We start from the raw sequence: 20188 nt of genomic DNA, 5'->3' as shown, positions 1-20188 counted from the left end.
TCCATGCGCAGAGGGTCTGAGTTCTCTTCCTGTTCAGGAAACAAGACCCCACATGCTGCAACTAAGACCTGGTGAAGCCAAATAAATATATTGTTGCTGCTGTTTGGTCGCTCAGTCGTGTCCGACTCTTTGAGGCCCCATAGACTGTGGCTCACCAGGCTCCTCTGTCCATGAGACTTCCCAGTCAAGAATACTGGAGTGGATTGCCATTCCTTTTCCGGGGGATCTTCGTGACCCAGTGCTTGAACCTGCATCTCCTGCATTGCAGGAAGATTCTTTCCCTTTGAGCCACCAGGGAAGCCCAAATAAATAAACAAACATAAAAAAATTATAACCTTAAAAAGGTTTGGACACACTCCCAATTACTAACAGTCATTACTGACTGTACAGGACTCTGTGTGGGGAGTGATCTTCTTCAGTGGCTAGATAGATAGAAGAATATGACATCAAGAAATTCTAGAACTGACAGCCTCAGAGCCGACATTCCAGAGAGCAGGAGAGGAAACCTGGCCCCCATCAGCCTGCTCCGTACACAGAGAGGCAAATGTGGTCCTTCTACAGGGAATTGTCTGCACTGGCAGGGCTTTCTGATCCTAAGGGAACAGTGTGGCCACTGGGCTCCTGACGCCAGTCACCTCTGTGAGTCACCTCGGGGTGTGTGGGTCTCAGGGAGTACAGTTCCCCTGAGGAAAAGAGACACACACCAACAACACTCCCCTTCACAGGGCAATCACCTCAGAGCATGGAGGCTCGAAAACTGGAAAATAAACTGAAGGTGCTTCTGAAGATTTCATGGTTTTCCAGAGACCCTGACCCCCTAAGGAAGACATGCTTCTGAAAAGGGAGATGAGAGAAGAGGACATGGAGAGCTCCTCTCCAACACCACCTCTGTCAGTTGGACTTTGTTACTGTTTTTCCTAAGACAAAAGCTGCACCCTATCTCTTTGTCCCACAGAACCAACTGATGCAACTTTCTGGTCCTCTTTCCCATCATTGGTGAGTGCTATCTACTCCTGCCCTGATGTCTAAGGTAGTGAGGGTCAGTGTCTTTATTCATGTAAAAAGAATTAGGAATGGAAAGTTAGAGTGTAATTAATGATAGTGAGCCAGATCTGCTCTCTTAGTCAGAATTCAGTTGCATTATCCCTATTTTAAAGTCTTCCGCAGTGGTTGACAAAATCTACCTGCAATGCAGAAGCTGCAGCAGACTTCAGTTCAATCCCTGGGTGGGGAAGATCCCCTGGAGAAGGACATGGCAACCCACTCCAGTAATCTTGCCTGGAGAATCCCATGGACAGAAGAGCCTGGAGGGCTCCAGTCCATAGGGTCGCAAAGAGTCGGACACGACTGAAGTGACTTAGCATGCATCCCTATTTTGAAAAGAAAGAAATGGGGTAGGGGAAGGCAGCAAGGAAAACCTAAACTCAAAAAAGCCGGGCTAGGGCACTCCAAAAGTAATCTGGAGCTTCACTGAACAGCCGAATGGTGTAGAGTATTTCTCCCCCTCTTTAGAATTAGAGAATAAATGTCCGGAGTGATGGATGAGAGAAAGGTATTCTTTATCAGCTGCTGAAGTAGGGAGAGAGCTGGAGAAGGTGGACCACCTAGAATTGTTCATTTCTGAATCATACTCAGCTTCTCAGAGACAGCTGAACAACCTATTGTTTGACCTCTACCTGATACTTTTTTAAAGACTGACAGTTTTCATGTATATCCCTCTGACTCAGCTTTGTCCATAACTTCACAAAGGGCAGTCACACAGTCAATGGCTCTAACTCAGAGATATCTGAAAATTTGTTTTCCATGAAATTATATATTTGCCTGTTTTTGAAATTAAATAATAAATGAAGGTAAAAACAAGGAAAATATTTATAATGGTTTGACATTTTTCAAGAGTCTTTATAGTTAGGATTAAAGATGATTTGTCCAAAGTTTCAGAGGAAAACTTGACTCAGAAAATTAAGAGAATTCTTTAAGATGACCAAATGAGAAATGATAGATGCCATTTCTTAATTCCTGGCCCAAATTCTAGGCATAAATATTGTGATACCAACAACTACAAGCACAGCCTCTTGGTGGTGGGAGGAAGGGGACCACTACTTATTTGACCACAAAGTTTATGGAAGCATAGAGAGTCTGGTTTACTCTCCCTATACCTTCTCACTCATTCCCATCCTGGTAAGTAAAATACAATAGGGAATATCATAGATTTGTACAGGGAAAAGCAATAGTATTGTGAACACCGGTTCCAGGGTACAAAGATAAAATATAAATATGCTGCCATCAGTTCTGTTGTTCAGAATCCAGCATGGATGAAAAGAGATGAGATTGTTCCAAGCCCCTTCCTCTCTGGGCTGCAGAGCACTTATTGTAGGTGAAGTTTATTGCATCAGAATTTCCAGGTCCAGTTGCCATTCTTCTGAACTGTATAGCTCTCTGAACAGTAAGAATTCAGGATTATTTCACTAGTCCCTGGACTAGAACATTTGGCGAAGGCTTCATAAATGAATCAAAAAGAATGGTGACTGTTTTACAAAACACAGAGGAGGATGCCAAGCATGAGCAAAGGCACTGTGGCAGGAAGGTATCTAGGGTTTGGGGCAAAATAAGGAAAGCTGCCTAAAATGGCCCCTAACCTTTAGATTCTCTAAATGTTAAATGTGCATCAGTGATTGCTGATATATGTATATAGTATACTAAGAAGACTCAATGTGTGGGTTGCAAATGTGCAGCAGTTGTATTTTTACGGTTACTGCCATACACAGTGCTCAGTTTCCTCCCTCCCTTTCCACTGGGTCACCAACTGCCTAATGACCCTGAGTCAGATTCCCTAATTTGTCGGTCATGTTTATTTTTCAAAGTGTTCTCTGGCTATTAAGACATTTACTTTTCTCTGCTTCTATTAGGGTAAAATTTTGCACACAAATCCCTGTTAGTTTTTGTTCTAATCACATTTTCATACCAATGTTCCTTTTTAACAACCCCAGTCAACAGCCAGTCCTAGATTTGCTCTATTAGCTCTATTAGGAGTAAAAGGGAGAGAGCCCGGTCTGCTCGCATGACCCGCATATCTACTTTTTCTGGTCGAGCAGATAAGGAAGAAGAGGATCAATAAGCTGGTAAGGTTGCATCCTCTTCTTGGTTGGAACTTTGGCTCAAGCTAAAGTTAATTTAAACAGAAGTTGAGCAGCTCCCTTAAGCCTTGGCCATCGACTCAGTTTCATCTTGCCAGTTGACTCTCAACTGAGAGCCTCATACGAAATTCCTGATTCCCCAAACTCTTTGCCCGATGATCCAGTATGGCCTCAAATGCATCAGCTCTCTATAACCCTGACTCTGGAGCCTGTACCTACATGTGGATTCATCTTCATTCCACTGAGAAATCAATAATTGAAGGAAGCAAGGTCTGTTTCTTCTCTGTCCGGAGGTCTCACCGCATCACCTCTCCCAAAGCTCCTCCCTTAGCCCCATCGGTATCTGCTGGTGGGTGAGCATCCAGTGAGGAAATCAGAAGTCAGTGTCTTTTCTCTGCAGGTCTCGCTTTTCCTTCAGGGAAAGAAGGGAGTTGACTTAGGGAAGAAGACTGTTGGAAGGTCAGAGATGGAGATAGCCTGTCCCTGCAAGCAAGCCCTGCCTTCCCCACAAAAATGACCCACCCCTTCCTCCCAGCCCTCACCTTAAGCAAAGCCCTAGGGAAATCCTCAGTGTTCAGTTCATGCCTCCGTGCATTTGTAAACACCTTGCTCTTTGATACCTAAAAACTCCTTTGTATTCATAAAGACTGATGTTGAATTTGACCTTCTCTGTGAAACCTTTCTCTGCTTCTAAAAATTCAGATCCTTCAACTGCGGTAGTTTCCTTAAGGTCCTTTGACTAGCCCATGTTTATAACACTTAGCAAAATACTTCATGATACATCTGTTTATATCTAGATTTTTACTAATAGACATGAGCTCCTTGAAGTCAGAAGCTCAATGTTATTCATAGATAAGTAAAAACTCGGGGCTGGAGAGAGTGGAGAGGAAGATTTCTTTCTTCTGACATAAATCTCTCAGCAGTTCTTACCGGGAGAAAACAGACTCAGAATGTTTGTACTTAGAATGAGCTCTGGGGAAATAGGAAAAATCCCACTGGCAAACTTAAAACCACACTTTCTTAGACAGGTGGTATAGAACACATTTTGCAGGGTCTTCAAAAGAATGCCAAGCCAGGGAATTGGAACCTGATATAATGTCTTATAGAAATCTCTGTGCCATAGGCAAAAGAATGATGGAATGAAAACTATGTCCAGGAAAATCCATCTGGCAGGAAATTCTGGACACTTTGGAAAAGAAAGAACCTGGGTAACAATTAGCAAGCAGCTTTGATGGTGTATCTATTCATTCCTCCACCTGACATTTAGTTTTTACTGCCCTGTCTTCCATGCTGTATCCTAGGTTTTGAGAATAAAGCCGTGAATAATGTAGACCTCCCAACTTCAAGGAGCTGAAGTTTGATAGTAGAAAAATAGACATAAACAGAGCACTTCAAAATAGAGCACTTCAAATGAAGAAACCTGCAAGATTTGGAAAATATGTAAAACTCATGTCTCAATAATGTCAGTGCTGTCACCTTCATCCATTCCAATGAACTTCAACTATGCAAACCTGAGTTTCCTCTGAGCCTTGCTTTTGTGATCAGTTTGGATTTAAGCACATATCTATAACAGCTGTTTCCTTTCAAGGATCTTAACCCATCCCCAAATTCCCATCAGGGAATCCAAGCCTACATTTACTCTTCACGTTAAACTATATTCCACTCCTTACTCTCCACTGAGCAAGAAGATCTCTCCTACTCTGCCTCTGATTCTCAGAATCAAAGAGTCTCCATGAAGGGCCTCTATCCAGTCTTGTGCTGGAATCTGTAGAAAGGGAAACACACTCACTACTCCCCACCTTTTGAGATCTGATGGCAAAAGACAGAGCTACTGTCCAGAGCAGGCAGATAGAAGATCAGTAAAATCCCGTATCTTCTCCAAGCCTGAAGGTAAAGATTCTTGGGATCAGAGAGCTCAAGGATACACACTAACCAATCTTTGGAAATATTAAGTTAAATAATATGAACTTCCTGGTCTGAAGTCCAAAAAAGTTGATATCTACAATAATATGCAATTCAGCCTATGCTTGGGGACAGCAGGGCTCCATGTTCACTCTGGTTAGAGCCACAGCTGAGTCCTCTCCTCTAATCATTCCAAAGAGAATTCCTGGGAAATGTGGCATTTTAGGACCAATGAGGAAAAAGAGCATCTTGAATATTTAGTAACCCTACTTTTTTTTTTTAATAGATTTATTTATTTTAGTTGGGGGCTAATTACTTTACAATATTGTAGTAGTTTTTGCCATACATTGACATGAATCTGCCACGGGTTTACATGAATAACCCTACTTTTTAAGAAGTAGAGTACTCTCTGCTTTGGAGAAGCTCTGAGGCAGTCAAAGAGTGAATTAAAAGGAATACTGGGAGTGTGTGGAGTCCAGATGGTGGGATAAAGCTGGAGAGGAGACCATGTAATTTAAGACATTTCAACATCCTCATATGTCTTCTCCTTACCCAGTTGACCCACCAAGTTGAATGGAGAGAGCCAACCGCACCTTGGTCACTCAATTTGTCTTTGTGAGGTTTTCGAGCTCTCCACGTCTGCAGCTGCTCTTCTTCTCCCTCTTCCTCCTGGTCTACCTTTTATCCCTGGTGGGCAATGGGCTCATTGTGCTCATTGTGGCCCTGGACGGACGCCTCCACACTCCCATGTATTTCTTTATCTGCAACCTCTCCTTGGTAGAGCTCTGGTACACCACTGTCACCGTGCCCAAAATGCTGGCCAATTTTCTCAGTTCCCAAGGGGTCATCTCAGTTCCCAGCTGCATCACCCAGTACTACTTCTTCTTCTCTTTGGCTGCCACAGAACTCTTGTTTCTCACCACCATGGCCTATGACCGCTATGCGGCCATCTGCCGACCACTCCACTACCCACTGCTGCTCAGCCCTCAAACATGTGGTACCCTGGCTGGCGTCTGCTGGTGTGTGGGATTCCTCTGCCCCATGTTCCCCTCATTCCTCCTTACCCAGATCTCCTTCTGCACCCCCAACCAGATCGACCACTTCTTCTGTGATGCTGACCAGATTTTTCGCCTTTCTTGCATGGACACATATGCCATCCAAGCCGTGGGCTATGCTTTTAGCACTGTCATTATCCTAGGGGCGCTGGTCTTTACCATGGCTTCCTATGCCCACATCCTGGCCACAATTCTAGCCATGGCTTCAGCTGCTGCTCGGCGCAAGGCCTTTTCCACATGTACAGCCCATCTTTCCGTGGTCACCATCTACTTCGGCACTCTCATATTCATGTATGTCCGCCCCGCGGTTAAGTATGAGTCAAGTATCAACAAGATTGTGGCTATTTTCTACTCAGTCATCACTCCCCTTCTCAATCCTCTCATCTATACACTCCGTAACAAGGATGTCAAGGAAGCTCTGAAAGTCTTGGTGTCCTGGATGAAAAAGGTCTACCACTCAAGCAGGGAGACAAAGTGATGGAGCCACAGCAGAAGCAGAGAAAGCAAAGCTGGTGGGATATCCAGCAGAAAATAATTCCTAATCATTGACTTTTACCTGTGCAAGGTAGCTTTTTCAATCATTAAGCTTAGCTTTTTATTTATTTATTTTTTTAATTTTTGGTTGCACTGTGTTTCTGTTACTTCACGAAGCCTTTCTCTAGTTGCAATGAGTAGGGGCTACTCTTGCCTGTGCGCTGGCTTCTCATGGCAGTGGCTTCTTTAGTTCTGGAGCACAGGCTGTCGGCGCAGGAGCTTCAGTGGTTGCAGTGCTTGGGCTCAGTAGTTGCGGCTCGCAGGCCCTAGAGCACAGGCTCAGTAGTTGTGCCACACCCACTTTAATTGCCCCAAGCGTAAGGAATCTTCCCAGAACTAGGATTGAACAAGTGTCCCCCACATTGGTAGGCAGATTCCCATCCACTATATGACCAGGGAAGTCCAGTCGTTAAGTCTATATATATTTGCTCTGGGGAGTTATCCATGGCACATTTTAAGTGAGACAGTTGCTCTTCCTGCCACCCAGCGTGTCCATTTGCTGCCTGTTCCTTCCATTGCTCAGCTTCTCCAGAGGAGTGAGTATTCTCATGTTCTTATAAGTACTGGGAAATCACACAGGGTTTATAGTCTGTACATCTGCATTGGACATCCAGCTCCCTCACTTGCTATCGGGCAGGTAACCAAAGGACATCAAATCCTTTGTAATTCTCTCAGAGAGAAGTTCTGATGTTCAGTTGACTTAATAATATGCAAAGTAGTGAACATGCAAAGGTGAAGAATTGATGCTTTTGAACTGTGGTGTTGGAGAATACTCTTGAGAGTCCCTTGGACTGTAAGGAGATACAACCGGTCAAGCCTAAAGGAAATCAGTCCTGAATATTCATTGGAAGGATTGATGCTGAAGCTGAAACTCCAATACTTTGATCACCTGATGTGAAGAACTGACTCATTGGAAAAGACCCTAATGCTGGGAAAGATTGAAGGCAGGAGGAGAAGGGGCCAACAGAGGATGAAATGGTTGGATGGCATCATCGACGCAATGGACATGAGTTTGAGTAGGCTCCAGGAGTTGGTGATGGACAGGGCAGCCTGGCGTGCTGCAGTCCATGGGGTCGCAAAGAGTTGGACATGGCTGAGTGACAGAACTGAAAGCAATGAACAAGTGCTGGTTTATTAGATTAGATTGGCGTGTAGTTTTCTTTCCTTGTAGTGCTGTTATGCGCTGGACTGTGTGTGACCACCTCCCTCACCCCCAGAAAAATTCATATGTTGAAGCCCTAATGCCCAATGCCTCAGAATGATGCTGTATCTGGAGACAGCATCTTTAAAGAGATGATTAAGGATAAATGAGGTACCTAGAATGGGGCCTAATCCAATATGACTACTAGTATCCTCTTAAGAAGAGGCAACTAGGACACAGATACACAGGGAAAACCTGTGTCTTAATACACAGAAGATGACAGACGTCTATAAGCAATGAGAGTAGACTCAAGAAAATAACCTTGCCAACACTTGGATCTCCAGACTCCAGAAATGTGAGATAATGAATCTCTTTATTTAATCCTTCCCTTCTGTGATACTTCATTATGGCACCCCAAATAAATTTTGCCTGTTCTTTTCTTTTTTATTGAAGTTTAATTGATTTACAATGTTACGTTAGTTTCAGGTGTACAGTAAAATGATTCATATATATATATATATTCTTTTTCAGATTCTTTTCCCTTAAAGGTTATTACAAAATAGTGAGTACAGTTCCTTGTGCTATACAACTGATTCTTTGTAGGTTATCTATTTTACATACAATTGTGTGTATATGTTAATAGCAAACTCCTAATTTTCCCTCCCCTCCTTTCCCCTTTGGTAACCATAAGTCTATTTTCTATGTCTGTGGGTGTATTTCTGTTTTGTATAGAAGTTCATTTGTATCATTTTTTAAATTCCACATATAAGCAATATTATATAATATTTGTCTGTCTGGCTTACTTCACTTAATATGATAATCTCTAGGTCCATCCATGTTGCTGCAAATGGCATTATTTCATCTCTTTTTTGGCTGAGTAATATTCCTTTGTGTGTGTGTGTGTGTGTGTGTGTGTGTGTGTACTACATCTCCTATATCCATTCACCTGTTGATGGACACTTAGGTTTCCTCCATTTCTTGACAATTGTAAATAATGCTGCTATGATCACAGGCACATGTATCTTTTTAGTGTTTTGGTTCAGTTTGGTATGGTTTTGTTTGGATATATACCCAGAAGTGGAACTGCTGGGTCATAGTTCTATTTGTAGTTTTTTGAGAAACCTCTGTACTGTTTTCCATAGTGGCTGAACCAGTTACATTCTCACCAACAGTGTACAAGGGTTCTCTTTCTCCATATCCTCACCAACATTTGTTGTTTGTGTTCTTTTTGATTACAGCCATTCCAATAGATGAGAGGTGATATGTCATTGTGTTTCACATTGGCATTTCCCTGATAACTAGCAATATTAAGCATCTTTTCATGTGCCTGATGGCTATCTGTATTTCCTCTTTGGAAAAAATGTCTCTTCAATTCATCTGCCCATTTTTTAATTGGGTTTTTTGATGTTATGGGAGAGCTTAGAAAAACAATAGCCCTGGACATTTTCTCTGATATGCTCTTGACAGGTCACCCTACAATTTCTGCAACCTAAGAAACAGACTTTGAAATAACACATTAATTGGTTGTGTGAAGAGCTCTTCCCTTTGGAAAGTCAAATATGCTTGGAGACTCAGGTCCTCAGAGACATGAAAGAGACACCAAATTGAACAGTACCTTCCTCGGGAGGGATCCACTGTGTAGAGAAAGGAGAAAATAAGCAAGTCATCAAAGACCATCTGCCTTTATCACTGGCTGTTTCTTCAAATAAATAGAAAGAATTCTGATAGCATCTCCTGAAAAACACTGAAAGAGCCACTAAGGTAGAATGAACCAAGGACTCTTGAACTGCAAAAGGAAACCAGTGTGTGAGCTTGTATTTTCAATAGATGTTCTTGAATATGGTTTTATTTTTGCAAAGAATTTAATTTATGCTTCTATTATATATCTGGGTGTATCTATATTTCTAGGTTAAATGTATTTTCACATTCATTGTTATTTGTAGTGATATTTGTGTGTATATACAATACATGATTTATTTGCAACCTTAGCTGACTCTAGCATCTGAGGATATTGGGCTATTTTTCTGTGCTTGTGTTTAGAAATGTAAAATGTTAGTGTGTGGATCTGTGAAGTTTACATATGTGGTTTGGATTTTTGCATACATATTAAGATAAATAGAGATGAAGTTTGAGGGCTGTAAAATGTAGAAATAAGCAACCAGGAAGGACCTTGTCATCTCCTTCCTGAGTATCTTTAAAAACTAGAGTGATTCTCACTCCTTTGGATAATTAACAGTTTAACTGCCTATAGGAGAGAGAATCTTTCTAATTTCTTCTCTCCCCTTTGAAAACCATGAAATTTATCTAATCGCCATTAGATAGGAAACTGATAGGAAAAAAAAAGAGAGAGAGAGAGATTGAGTGGATCTGGTAACTGAAGGAAGAGCTGAAAGAGGGGAAAACTATGTGAAAATTGTGTGAGAGAGGAGACAAATTGAGAGGAATGGAAAAAGGAAACATGTGAAAGAAGGAAAGTAAAAGCCAGATATAGAAGGACTCAAAACACAGAGAGAAAATTCCGATTAAAATGGGATTTTTCATGCCTTCCCTGAACATGGAACACATCTGACTTTGAGAAGGGAAATATCTGCTGGGAGGGAAAATTCTGTCCCCAGCACTGTGAGAAGGATGGGCAAGGGAGAAAAGAGTAAAAAGGAGGCTAGAATGATCCAGCCCTCATCCCTGGAGTAACTGGAAACAGAATTCAGTGTGTTGTTATGAAAGGTGGGCACCACCAGAGAGAAGTCAGGTGAGGGAGTTAGGCGCAGAGAGCATTATTCACCCAGGGTTCCAAGAGCCAGCAAGAGTCTAATATGAACTCAAGGCTGTGCTGCCTCAAAGGCCATGAAATTCTAAAAGACAGGGAAGTTCCAATGCTTTGCTCAGCTACAACAAGAGGTCATCTTTTTTAAAATTTCAAATTTTGAAACAAGGTTTACTTATTTTTAATTGTTGGCCACACCCTGTGTCACGTGAGACCTTAGTTCCCCTAGCAGGGATGGAACCCTCATCGGAAGTAGGAGTCTTAACCACGTGACCAACAGAGAAATCCCAACAAGAGGCCATCTTTGCCCACCTCATGATTCCATATTTGCAACTTTCCCTCGCCATTTCTTTCCTCCTTCATCAGAAGGGATTTGAACAGGATGCCTACAAACACCTCCGTGGTGACTGAATTCATTCTTGTCGGCTTCTCCCGCCTGGCCAACCTCCAGGGCTTACTCTTCTCCTTCTTTCTCACCGTCTACCTGCTCACCGTGGTGGGCAACCTCCTCATCGTGGTGCTGGTCCGCTGACGCTGCCCTCCGGACCCCCATGTACTTCTTCCTTCGAAACCTCTCAACCCTGGAGATCGGCTACACGTCTGTCACGGTCCCCCTGCTGCTTCCCCACCTCCTCACCGGTCAGCGCCGCATCCCTCACTCTGGTTGTGCTATCCAGATGTTCTTCTTTCTCCTTTTCGGTGCCACGGAGTGTTGCCTCCTGGCAGCCATGGCCTATGACCGCTACGCTGCCATATGCCAACCCCTTCGCTACCCACTGCTGCTGAGCCAACGGACGTGCCTGTGTCTAGCTGGGTCATCGTGGGCCTGTGGGGCACTGGTGGGCCTGGGCCACACCTCTTTCGTCTTCTCCTTGCCCTTCTGTGGCCCCAATGCCATCCCACACTTCCTCTGTGAGATCCAGGCTGTCCTGCAGCTGGTATGCGGGAACACCTCTCTCAGCGAACTACAGATTATCCTGGCCGCTGTTCTCCTCATCCTCTGTCCCTTTGGCCTCATCCTGGGTTCCTACGGGCGTATCCTGGCTACGATCTTCCGGATCCCGTCTGCTGCTGGCCGCCTCAAAGCCTTCTCCACCTGCTCCTCCCACCTCGTGGTGGTGTCCCTTTTCCATGGCACCGCCATCTTTATCTACATCCGGCCTAAGGCCAGCTATGATCCCGCCAGTGACCCTCTTGTCTCCCTCTTCTATGCTGTAGTCACCCCATCCTCAATCCCATCATCTACAGCCTCCGGAACGCTGGTGTCAAGGCTGCCCTAAAGAGAACCATCCAGAAAATGGGGCCGGCAGAGATTTGACAAAGCGTCGCTGATGATGACCCCCATTCCCAGTCAGCCCCAAATCACCAAAGATCAAAGGGAGACGAGGCGTGGTTCTTGGGAGAGGGCAGCTTGTCAAGAGGAAAATGTTACCCTAAAGATCTTCTGGAATCAAACACCTCCTCCGACTTCAGCAACCCACGCACGCTCACGCATGCAAACACTATTCTGCCTTCTCCTAAGAAACAGGAAAAATTTAGGATGGAGGATTAACTTTACAAGCAGAGCAAGTTTGACAATTGGGAAAACGTTACAAATTGTCATCCTCACCAATGAAGGTAATAAAATTTCCAACCAGAATAATGATCCTTGAAGTTATTTGACATTTGTACATTCTAAGGTGAGGCATTTAGTCTCTGGGTGGTCCTGCTGGTTAGTACTTAACACATATAATTATACCTAAGTAAATTCATCACCAGGTAGAAAGAAAAGCCCTTAAGAAGTGAGAGCAATGAAAAAAGTTTCAATAAAGATAAGTTCTTATGAGAATCGGACTTCCCTGGTGGCTCAGCTGATAAAGAATCTGTCTGCAATGCAGAAGACCTGGGTTCCATTCCTGGGTTGGGAAGATCACCTGGAGAAGGGAATAGCTACCCACTCCAGGAGTGGTTAAGAGAATAGATTATAATGTCTGTAATTCAAGATCATAATTTTTCCAGGTGGTTACCTGTGCCATAACAGGAGAACTATATCATCACTCTGAGCCTTAATTTATTTACCCATAAAGTTTGCATAATAATAGAGTATTTCTTTGGGTTTTTTGAGGATTTATAGACTTGTTAAATAGCCCAGTTCAGTGTCTCACAGAAAATAGTGTCTCCATGAAAGTTTTTATTGGAGAGCCAGACAGATCATACAGAGGATAATATCCATTGCACATTGGGCACCTTTGTTGGGAGAGAGAAGGATCTTCTTGGAGTATCAGTGACCTCCTGCACCAAGGTTCAAAGGCGAGTAGAGGAAGAGACTCCACACCCATCACAGACATAAAAACAACCAGGCCACGGTAGAGCAGATATAATGGCAAAGTACAGAAGAGTCAGAGACACACAGAACAAAGAAATGAGACGAGCTGAGACCATCAGAAAACATGTCTCAGGGGCAAATATTCAGTCATTATTAAAAACACAATCCATACTCATTTTCTTATATGCAATACGTTATTCAGTTTTACAAGCATTTACTGAAGGCCTTCCATATGCCCACTGCTCTGCTTGGCACTGTAGTGAATACCAGAGAAAGACAGGGTGGTGATTTTGCCCAGATGGTGCTTACTAGCTGGTTGAGGAAATAATGCTCACTCCTGTGAATCTGGGCTTCCCTGGTGGCTCAGTTGATAAAGAATCCACCTGCAATGCAGGAGACCTGGGTTCTAATCCCTGGGTTGGGAAGATCCCTGGGAGAAGGGAAAGGCTACCCACTTCAGTATTCTGGCCTGAAGAATTTCATGGTATTGTCCATGGGGTCGCAAAGAGTCGGACATGACTGAGCACGCACACACATACACACACACACACACCTGTGAAACCATCCCCACGTGCATGACATGAAAGTATTCAAGCCCTTCAAAAGTTTTCTCATGTCCTGTTTCAATTTCTCCCTTCTACCCCTCCACACATTGCTCATTCCCAAGCAACCTCTGGTCAGCTTCCTGTGGCTATAGATTATTTTGCCTTTTCTAGAGTTTTATATAAATGGAATCACAAAGTATGTACTCTTTTGTGACTTCTTTCATTCAGCACAATTAATTTGAAAGTCATCTATGTTGTGTAAATCAACAGCTCATTTCTTTTTATTTCTGTGTTATTCCATTATACAAACATATGACAAAATATTTATCCATTAACCTATTGGTGGAAATTTGGGTTGTTTTCAGTTTCTGGCTATTACAAATAAAGCTGCTCTGAACATTATGTACAAGTCTTTGTCTGCTTTTATTTCTCTTCAGTTAATATTTAGGTGTGGAATAGCTGGATCATACGGAAAATTAGTTAAGAAACTAATCACTTTGCCCTGCTTGCATGATGACTAGTAAACTTAAAGCCAAATTTGTAAGTCATCTCCAGGAAATGTACATTCCCTCACAGTACACTTTTGAAATATTCACCTGATATCTGACATCACCTTATTCTTTCTATTCTGCCATTTTCTTTGTTCAGTCTACGTCATCCTTACTTTGTGGATAATATGTAAGGCTTGTTAAAGTTTTTCTAGAACAAGATCTAGGGTCATGAGCATAGAAAAGACAGCAGAGAGGAGAGCTGAAAGGAAAAGAGCTGAATCAAATGAGCTCTATGTCAGGTTCAAGCTCCACTATTCCATGCCAATTTCCCTGAGGACTTTCTGCTTCTTGTGGCTGATTCTTGGATAAAGAACCAAAAAGAAGATCTGGTAAATGCTCCCTCCCCACCATTGCTACCAAGGGATCCTGAACTACATTGTGTGTGCATGTTAGTCATTCAGTTGTGTCCAACTCTTTGCAACTCCACGGCTCCCCACCAGGCTCCTCTGTCCGTGATTCTCCAGGCGAGAATACTGGAGTGGGTAGTCATTACCTTCTCTGGGGGATCTTCTGACCCAGGGATCGAATCTGGGTCTCCTGCATTGCAGGTGGACTCTTTAACCATCTGAGCCACCAAGAAAGCTTGAATCTTGGCCAATACAAGCTGTCCCCTTGGTTGTTATGGCAAATACCACTCAAAATAGACAGCAAGTTTCTAAATTCTGAATTATGGCCCCAGATATAAGAGAATTCATGCTTCTATTTATTCACGTGGAGATTTCTAGCAGGGAGCAAACAAGCATACGTTCATCAGGAAAGAAGGAAAAGATACAGGGAGGAGCCAGTTATCGGAGAGATCTCTGGGTGGCCAATGTCCACCTTCACCCAAGGTTAAGGAATCTACTGACAAATCTGAATCTGCTTCCCAAATCCAGTGTGGCTTCTGCCCAATCTTTCTGATGGATGCTCATCATGTCTGGGAGCTGTATCTAGGCAGTCAGTATCTCACCAAGAAAATGTCATCTGAGGTTACTGTGTCTCACACAGGCCATAGCCCTGTGTCTGGATGAGATCTCCCAAAGAGGGGAAGTCTCATCAGCATCTCTGGTGTTATTAGGAGGCAGTCCCAACATCGTGGTGGATTTGCACACCAGACACATGCACTCAAAACAGTAACACAACTGCCTGACCAGGTGCCTGTAGCGCACTTTTAAAGACTCATAAAAGCCCTTCCCTTTGAATCACAGGCAATTTTTCTTCAGGAATTTCTGAAAACGTGATCCTTTCTCATTCACAGGTTAAGGTAGAGTTCTAAGAGCAAGACACTTCAGAACATGAAACCTAGACAGATGGAGAGGCAAAACAAAAACAAAGGATCTGGGAACTTCCCTGGTGGTCCAATGGTTAAGACTCTGCACTTCCACTTTGCAAGGGGGTACAGATTCCATTCCTGGTCAGGGAACTAAGATTCCACATGTCCCCCAGCCAAAATGTTAAGTAAATAAAATAAAAGAAAGCCTCTGGAAAGGTGGCCAAGTTCGACTTTGTCCGTATCCCAGTGTGCCCTGGTCAACCTAGGGCTTCTCTTGGGTAAGCCAGACTTCATCTGGGCTCTCTCATTTCCTTGCACTTCTCTGAGCTTTTCCTGATGAGCTAATGAGACAACAGACACTTTTATAACGCGCACCCTTGTTGTCTGGGACTGATACAGATTACAATCTCCATCTCTTCAATACAGACTGTACAGACTGGAACACCCTGATCATCTTTAGGTTTGGATTTGGGTGGGAACGTGCAGTGATGGAGCTAGGGCTCTATACTACTGGCTTTTCACTAAACTAGGACAGTGGTTCTTAAAATGCAGTCTCCTAACCAGCAGGAACGACATCTCTCAGGAACGTAGAAATGTAAAATTCTCAGGTGCCTCCCCAGACCTACTGAATCAGGAATTCTGTAAAATTCCTTTAAGCTGGATAAAATCCAGCTTAAAGACTAAAATTAGTATCCTAGACCTTAGCTCACGGGATACTTGCTACAGTATTTCAGGATCGGGTCTTGCTCTCCAAAATCCTGGAGATGATGCAGTTCTCTATTATGGCCACAGGGTGGCATACCAATCTTGACATCTTGATGTTCAGTCTCAGTCCGACTGTGCCAATAGGCAGAGTCCCCATGGATGGCAGCACACCAGACTTCTGTGTCTTCCACTATTTGCCAGAGTTTGTTCAACTCATGTCCATTGAGTCGATGATGCCATCCAACCATCTCAACCTCTGTCATCCCCTTCTCCTCCTGCCTTCAATCTCTCCCAGCATCAGGGTCTTTTCCAATGAGTCAGCTCTTCCCATCAGGTGGCCAAAGTATTGGGAGTTTCAGCTTCATCATCAGCTCTTCCAATGAATATTCAGGATTGATTTCTTTTAGGATTCACTGGTTTGATCTTCTTGCAGTCCAAGGGACTCTCAAGAGTCTTCTCCAGCGCCACAGTTCAAAGGCATCAATTCTTCAGCGCTCAGTATTTTTTATTGTCCAGTTCTCACATCTGTACATGACTACTAAAAAACCATAGCTTTGACTATACAGACCTTTGCTGGCAAAGTACTGTCTCTGATTTTTAATATGCTGTCTAGGTTTGTCAGAGCTTTTCTTCCAAGGAGCAGGTGTCTTTTAATTTCATGACTGCAGCCACTGTCTGTAGTGATTTGAAGCCCAAGAAAATAGTCTGTCACTGTTTCCATTGTTTCCCCATCTATTTGCCATGAAGTAATGGGACTGGATGCCATGATCTTCATTTTTTGAAAGTTGAGTTTTAAGCCAGCTTTTTCACTCTCCTCTTTCACCTTCATCAAGAGGCTCTTTAATTCCTCTTCCCTTTCTGCCATTAGGGTGGTGTCATCTGCATATCTGAGTTCTTGATATTTCTCCCAGCAATATTGATTCCAGCTTGTGCTTCATCCAGTCCGGCATTTCCCATGATGTACTCTGCATATAAGTTAAATTAGCAGAGTGACAATATATAGCCTCTACATACTCCTTTCCCAATTTTGAACCAGTCTGTTGTTCCATGTGCGGTTCTAACAGTTGCTTCTTGACCTGCATACAGGTTTCACACGAGGCAGGTAAGGTGGTCTGGTGTTCCTATCTCTTTAAGAATTTTCCACAGTTTGTTGTGATCCATACAGCCAAAGGCTTTGTCATAGTCAATGAAGCAGAAGTAGATTTTTCTGAAATTCTTTTGTTTTTTCTATGACCCAGTGAATGTTGACAATTTGATTTCTGGTTCCTCTGGCTTTTCTAAATCCAGCTTGTACCTCCGGAAGTTCTTGCTTCACATACTGTTGAAGTCTAACTTGAAGAATTTTGAGCATGACCTTGCTAGGATGTGAAATGAGTGCAATTGTGTGGTAGTTAGAATATTCTTTGGCATTGCCTTCCTTTGGGATTGGAATGAAAACACCTTGTCCAGTCCTGTGGCCACTACTGAGTTTTCCAAATTCGCTGGTATACTGAGTGCAGCATTTTCATAGCATCATCTTTTAGGATTTGAAATAACTCAGCTGGAATTCCATCACGTCCACTAGCTTTATTCATACCAATGTTTCCTAAGGCCCACCTGACTTCACACTCCAGGATGCCTGGCTCTAGGTGAGTGATCACACCATCATGGTTATCGGGGTCATGAAGAGCTTTTTTGTACAGTTTTTCTATGTATTGTTGCCACCTCTTCTTAATATCTTCCGCTTCTGTTAGGTCCATACCATTTCTGTCCTTTATTGTGCCTATCTTTGCATGAAATACTTCCTTGGTATCTCTAATTTTTTTTGAAGAGAGCTCTAGTCTTTTCCCTTCTGTTGTTTTCCTCTATTTCTTTGTATTGTCCACTTAAAAAGGCTTTCTTATCTCTTCTTGCTATTCTTTGGAACTCCTGATATTTTGACCTGAAGTGTATAGTATGCAACGACATAGGGAAAGGCCTCTGCCCAGAACTTGGTAGGCTCCTGGAAAGGTCAGGTGAATTAGAAAGTCAAAATGAAAGTATTTTTAAACCAGTTGCCAAGACTGTACAGGAAAAGGGAGTGGTCAAATAATTCATCTAGAAAGAGAAGTGCTGGCTTCCACAAACCACAAGCTTAAAATTGATTTTCTTCCAGCGAAAAGACAGCTGATTGAAGGGAAAAGTCAGTGCACAAAGAAGTACTAACCTCCAGGAGGTACATCCAGTGGAATTTGGTGATAACTTTCACCTCCAGAAAGTCTGATTTTCAGTTGGAGGACTAAGCAAATAATAGTATTGCTACCCTCCCCATATCACCTCTGACACCTCTTCAACCAGAAAACATCAGTGCTGAGAGGAAACTGGGCCACTAACTCTCCACCACAATCTCCCCTGTGTTTGACTTCTACCCCTTGTTTTGAGTTCTGTGGAAACACAAAAAGTGTTGCTTCTTTGGCTTTTTTAATTGCTAGTCACACAGACTCCCACATGCAACACTTAGGCAGGAAGTTCCACCAGTGAAGCAGAGTATAATTCTAAAGAAAACAACACAACCCCATAACATCAAAATTCAGAACTCTAGGGCCCATCAACTGAAAACCATAGATTTGGGTGAGGGAGGAGGAGCAAGTTGACCATGAGGTGGTACAAATGAGGACACTTGGGCTGCAGCGCTCAGGTCATTTGGGAGGTGAAAACATTTCAGGGGACCTCTTCAAAAGGGGGCCACCTTCTCCTCCCTCTTTGTCTTCTCCCATGAGATAGACCAGGGGCTCCAACAAGTGAGAGTAAAAACCTTAGAAAATAAGATGATGTAAGTTAGATGAGAAAACTCTACAAACAGATTTAACCTGAGCACACACCACCTGCCCCATACCTTCTGCTCCCAGATCATTCCCTGAGGACCCAGGGATTAGCTGTCTGATGCTCTCTAGGATTGCCTACACTTCCGGGGTAGGGACATGGAAGACAATGAAGAGGCAGGAAGGACTGAGGCCTGCTTAGAAACCCTGCTTAGGAACCATCAACCCCAGAGATTTGCCTGAAGGCCACTCAGTTCAGTTCAGTCGCTCAGTCATGTCAGACTCTTTGCGACTCCATGGACTGCAGCACACCAGGCTTCCCTGTCCATCACCAACTCCCGGAGCCTACTCAAACTTATGTCCATCAAGTCGATGATGCCATCCAACCATCTCACCCTCTGTCATCCCCTTCTCCTCCCACCTTCAATCTTTCCCAGCTTCAGAGTCTTCCAGTGAGTCAGTTCTTCGCATCAGGTGGCCAAAGTATTGGCGTTTCGGCTTCAGCATTGTCCTTCCAATGAATATTCAGGACTGATTTCCTTTAGGATGGACTGGTTGTTATCTCCTTGCAGTCAAGGGACTCTCAAGAGTCTTCTCCAGCACCACAGTTCAAAAGCATTAATTCTTTGGCACTCAGCTTTCTTTATAGTCCAACTCTCACATCCATACATGACTATGGAAAAACCATAGTTTTGTTGGCAGAGTAATGTCTCTGCTTTTTAATATGCTGTATAGGTTGGTCATAGCTTTTCTTCCAAAGAGCAAGTGTCTTTTAATTTCATGGCTGCAGTCACCATCTGCTGCGATTTTGGAGCCCAAAAAAACAAACCCTCTCACTGTTTCCATTGTTTTCCCATCTATTTGCCACGAAGTGATGGGACCGGATGGCATGATTTTAGTTTTCTGAATGTTGAGTTTTAAGCCAACATTTTCACTCTCTTCTCACTTTCCTCAAGAGGCTCTTTAGTTCTTCTTCACTCTGAGGAAAGGCAAAACCCCGGTTGTTGTCGTTCAGTAGTTCAAACGTGTCTGACTCCTTGCGACCCCATCGCTGCAGCACACCAGGCTTCCCTGTCCTTCACCATCTCCCAGAGCTTGCTCAAACTCGTATTTGTTGAGCTGGTGTTGCCATCCAACCGTCACATCCTCTATCATCCCTTCTACTCCTGCCTTCTATCTTTCCCAGCATCAGTGTCTTTTCCAGTGAGCCAACTCTTCATATCAGGTAGCCGAAGGCTTCAGTCAGGTGGCCACAAAGTGTTCACCCCTGGCCTCCTGGCCGCCGGGTGCAGCTTTTGGGAGTGATGAGGTTGGTTCTAAGACTGAAGTTCCTGCTGCCCAACCCCTGCCACCCCCCACCCCCCACTGTCGCGCAGCCTTAGGGCTTCTCCGGCATATGGACCCTGCGGTGCGTGAGCATCTGCTGAAGCCCTGGTTTCAGCCATCCCCAGCCACAGGTGAAAGATGAGGTGCAAACTCAGTGCCATCTGCCCACTTGTCTTGCCGGGCTTCTCGCCTGT

The 20188-nt window shown here is 43.6% G+C and overlaps 5 protein-coding genes across 9 annotated transcripts in view; all 5 read left to right on the top strand.

The window, feature by feature from the left end:
* Window positions 1-479: 479 nt before the first annotated feature.
* LOC145518485 (ubiquitin D-like) overlaps window positions 480-20188 on the top strand; it is a 62722-nt gene continuing 43013 nt past the window's right edge. Inside the window, exons 1-2 of one of the 3 annotated variants that reach the window (XM_081523133.1) lie at window positions 480-639; window positions 726-996. The gene's annotated coding sequence lies outside the window, so the exon portion shown is untranslated. Of the gene's footprint in view, window positions 997-4534; window positions 5025-20188 lie in introns of all 3 variants that reach the window. The other 2 variants (XM_081523131.1, XM_081523132.1) reach the window with 2 other exon arrangements.
* Window positions 480-20188, top strand: part of LOC145518457 (olfactory receptor 2H2-like) — a 49498-nt gene continuing 29789 nt past the window's right edge. The window contains exons 1-2 of the mRNA XM_081523082.1: window positions 480-639; window positions 726-996. The gene's annotated coding sequence lies outside the window, so the exon portion shown is untranslated. The remainder of the gene's footprint in view (window positions 640-725; window positions 997-20188) is intronic.
* The window catches only part of OR2I1 (olfactory receptor family 2 subfamily I member 1), a 30495-nt gene continuing 10786 nt past the window's right edge, over window positions 480-20188 (top strand). The window contains exons 1-3 of one of the 3 annotated variants that reach the window (XM_081523086.1): window positions 480-639; window positions 726-996; window positions 4535-5024. The gene's annotated coding sequence lies outside the window, so the exon portion shown is untranslated. Of the gene's footprint in view, window positions 997-4534; window positions 5025-20188 lie in introns of all 3 variants that reach the window. The other 2 variants (XM_081523085.1, XM_081523084.1) reach the window with 2 other exon arrangements.
* LOC145519035 (olfactory receptor 6N2-like) lies at window positions 5610-6569 on the top strand. The gene has a single exon (XM_081524275.1). It carries the CDS (start codon window positions 5610-5612, stop codon window positions 6567-6569), a length of 960 nt encoding a protein of 319 aa, XP_081380401.1.
* LOC145518469 (olfactory receptor 10C1-like) lies at window positions 10913-11848 on the top strand. The gene is given in 3 exon segments (XM_081523098.1): window positions 10913-11052; window positions 11054-11754; window positions 11757-11848. Coding segments are annotated over 3 exon segments (933 nt in total).

This window comes from Giraffa tippelskirchi, chromosome 8 (assembly GCF_054371585.1).
Source record: "Giraffa tippelskirchi isolate mGirTip1 chromosome 8, T2T-mGirTip1v1.2.pri, whole genome shotgun sequence".
Lineage (NCBI taxonomy): Eukaryota > Metazoa > Chordata > Mammalia > Artiodactyla > Giraffidae > Giraffa > Giraffa tippelskirchi.
This window is presented reverse-complemented; position numbering and strand designations above follow the sequence as displayed.

What these genes read in the sequence shown, in the direction of transcription:
- LOC145519035 (XM_081524275.1), top strand. Translation starts at nt 5,610, where the DNA reads ATGGAGAGAGCCAACCGCACCTTGGTCACTCAATTTGTCTTTGTGAGG.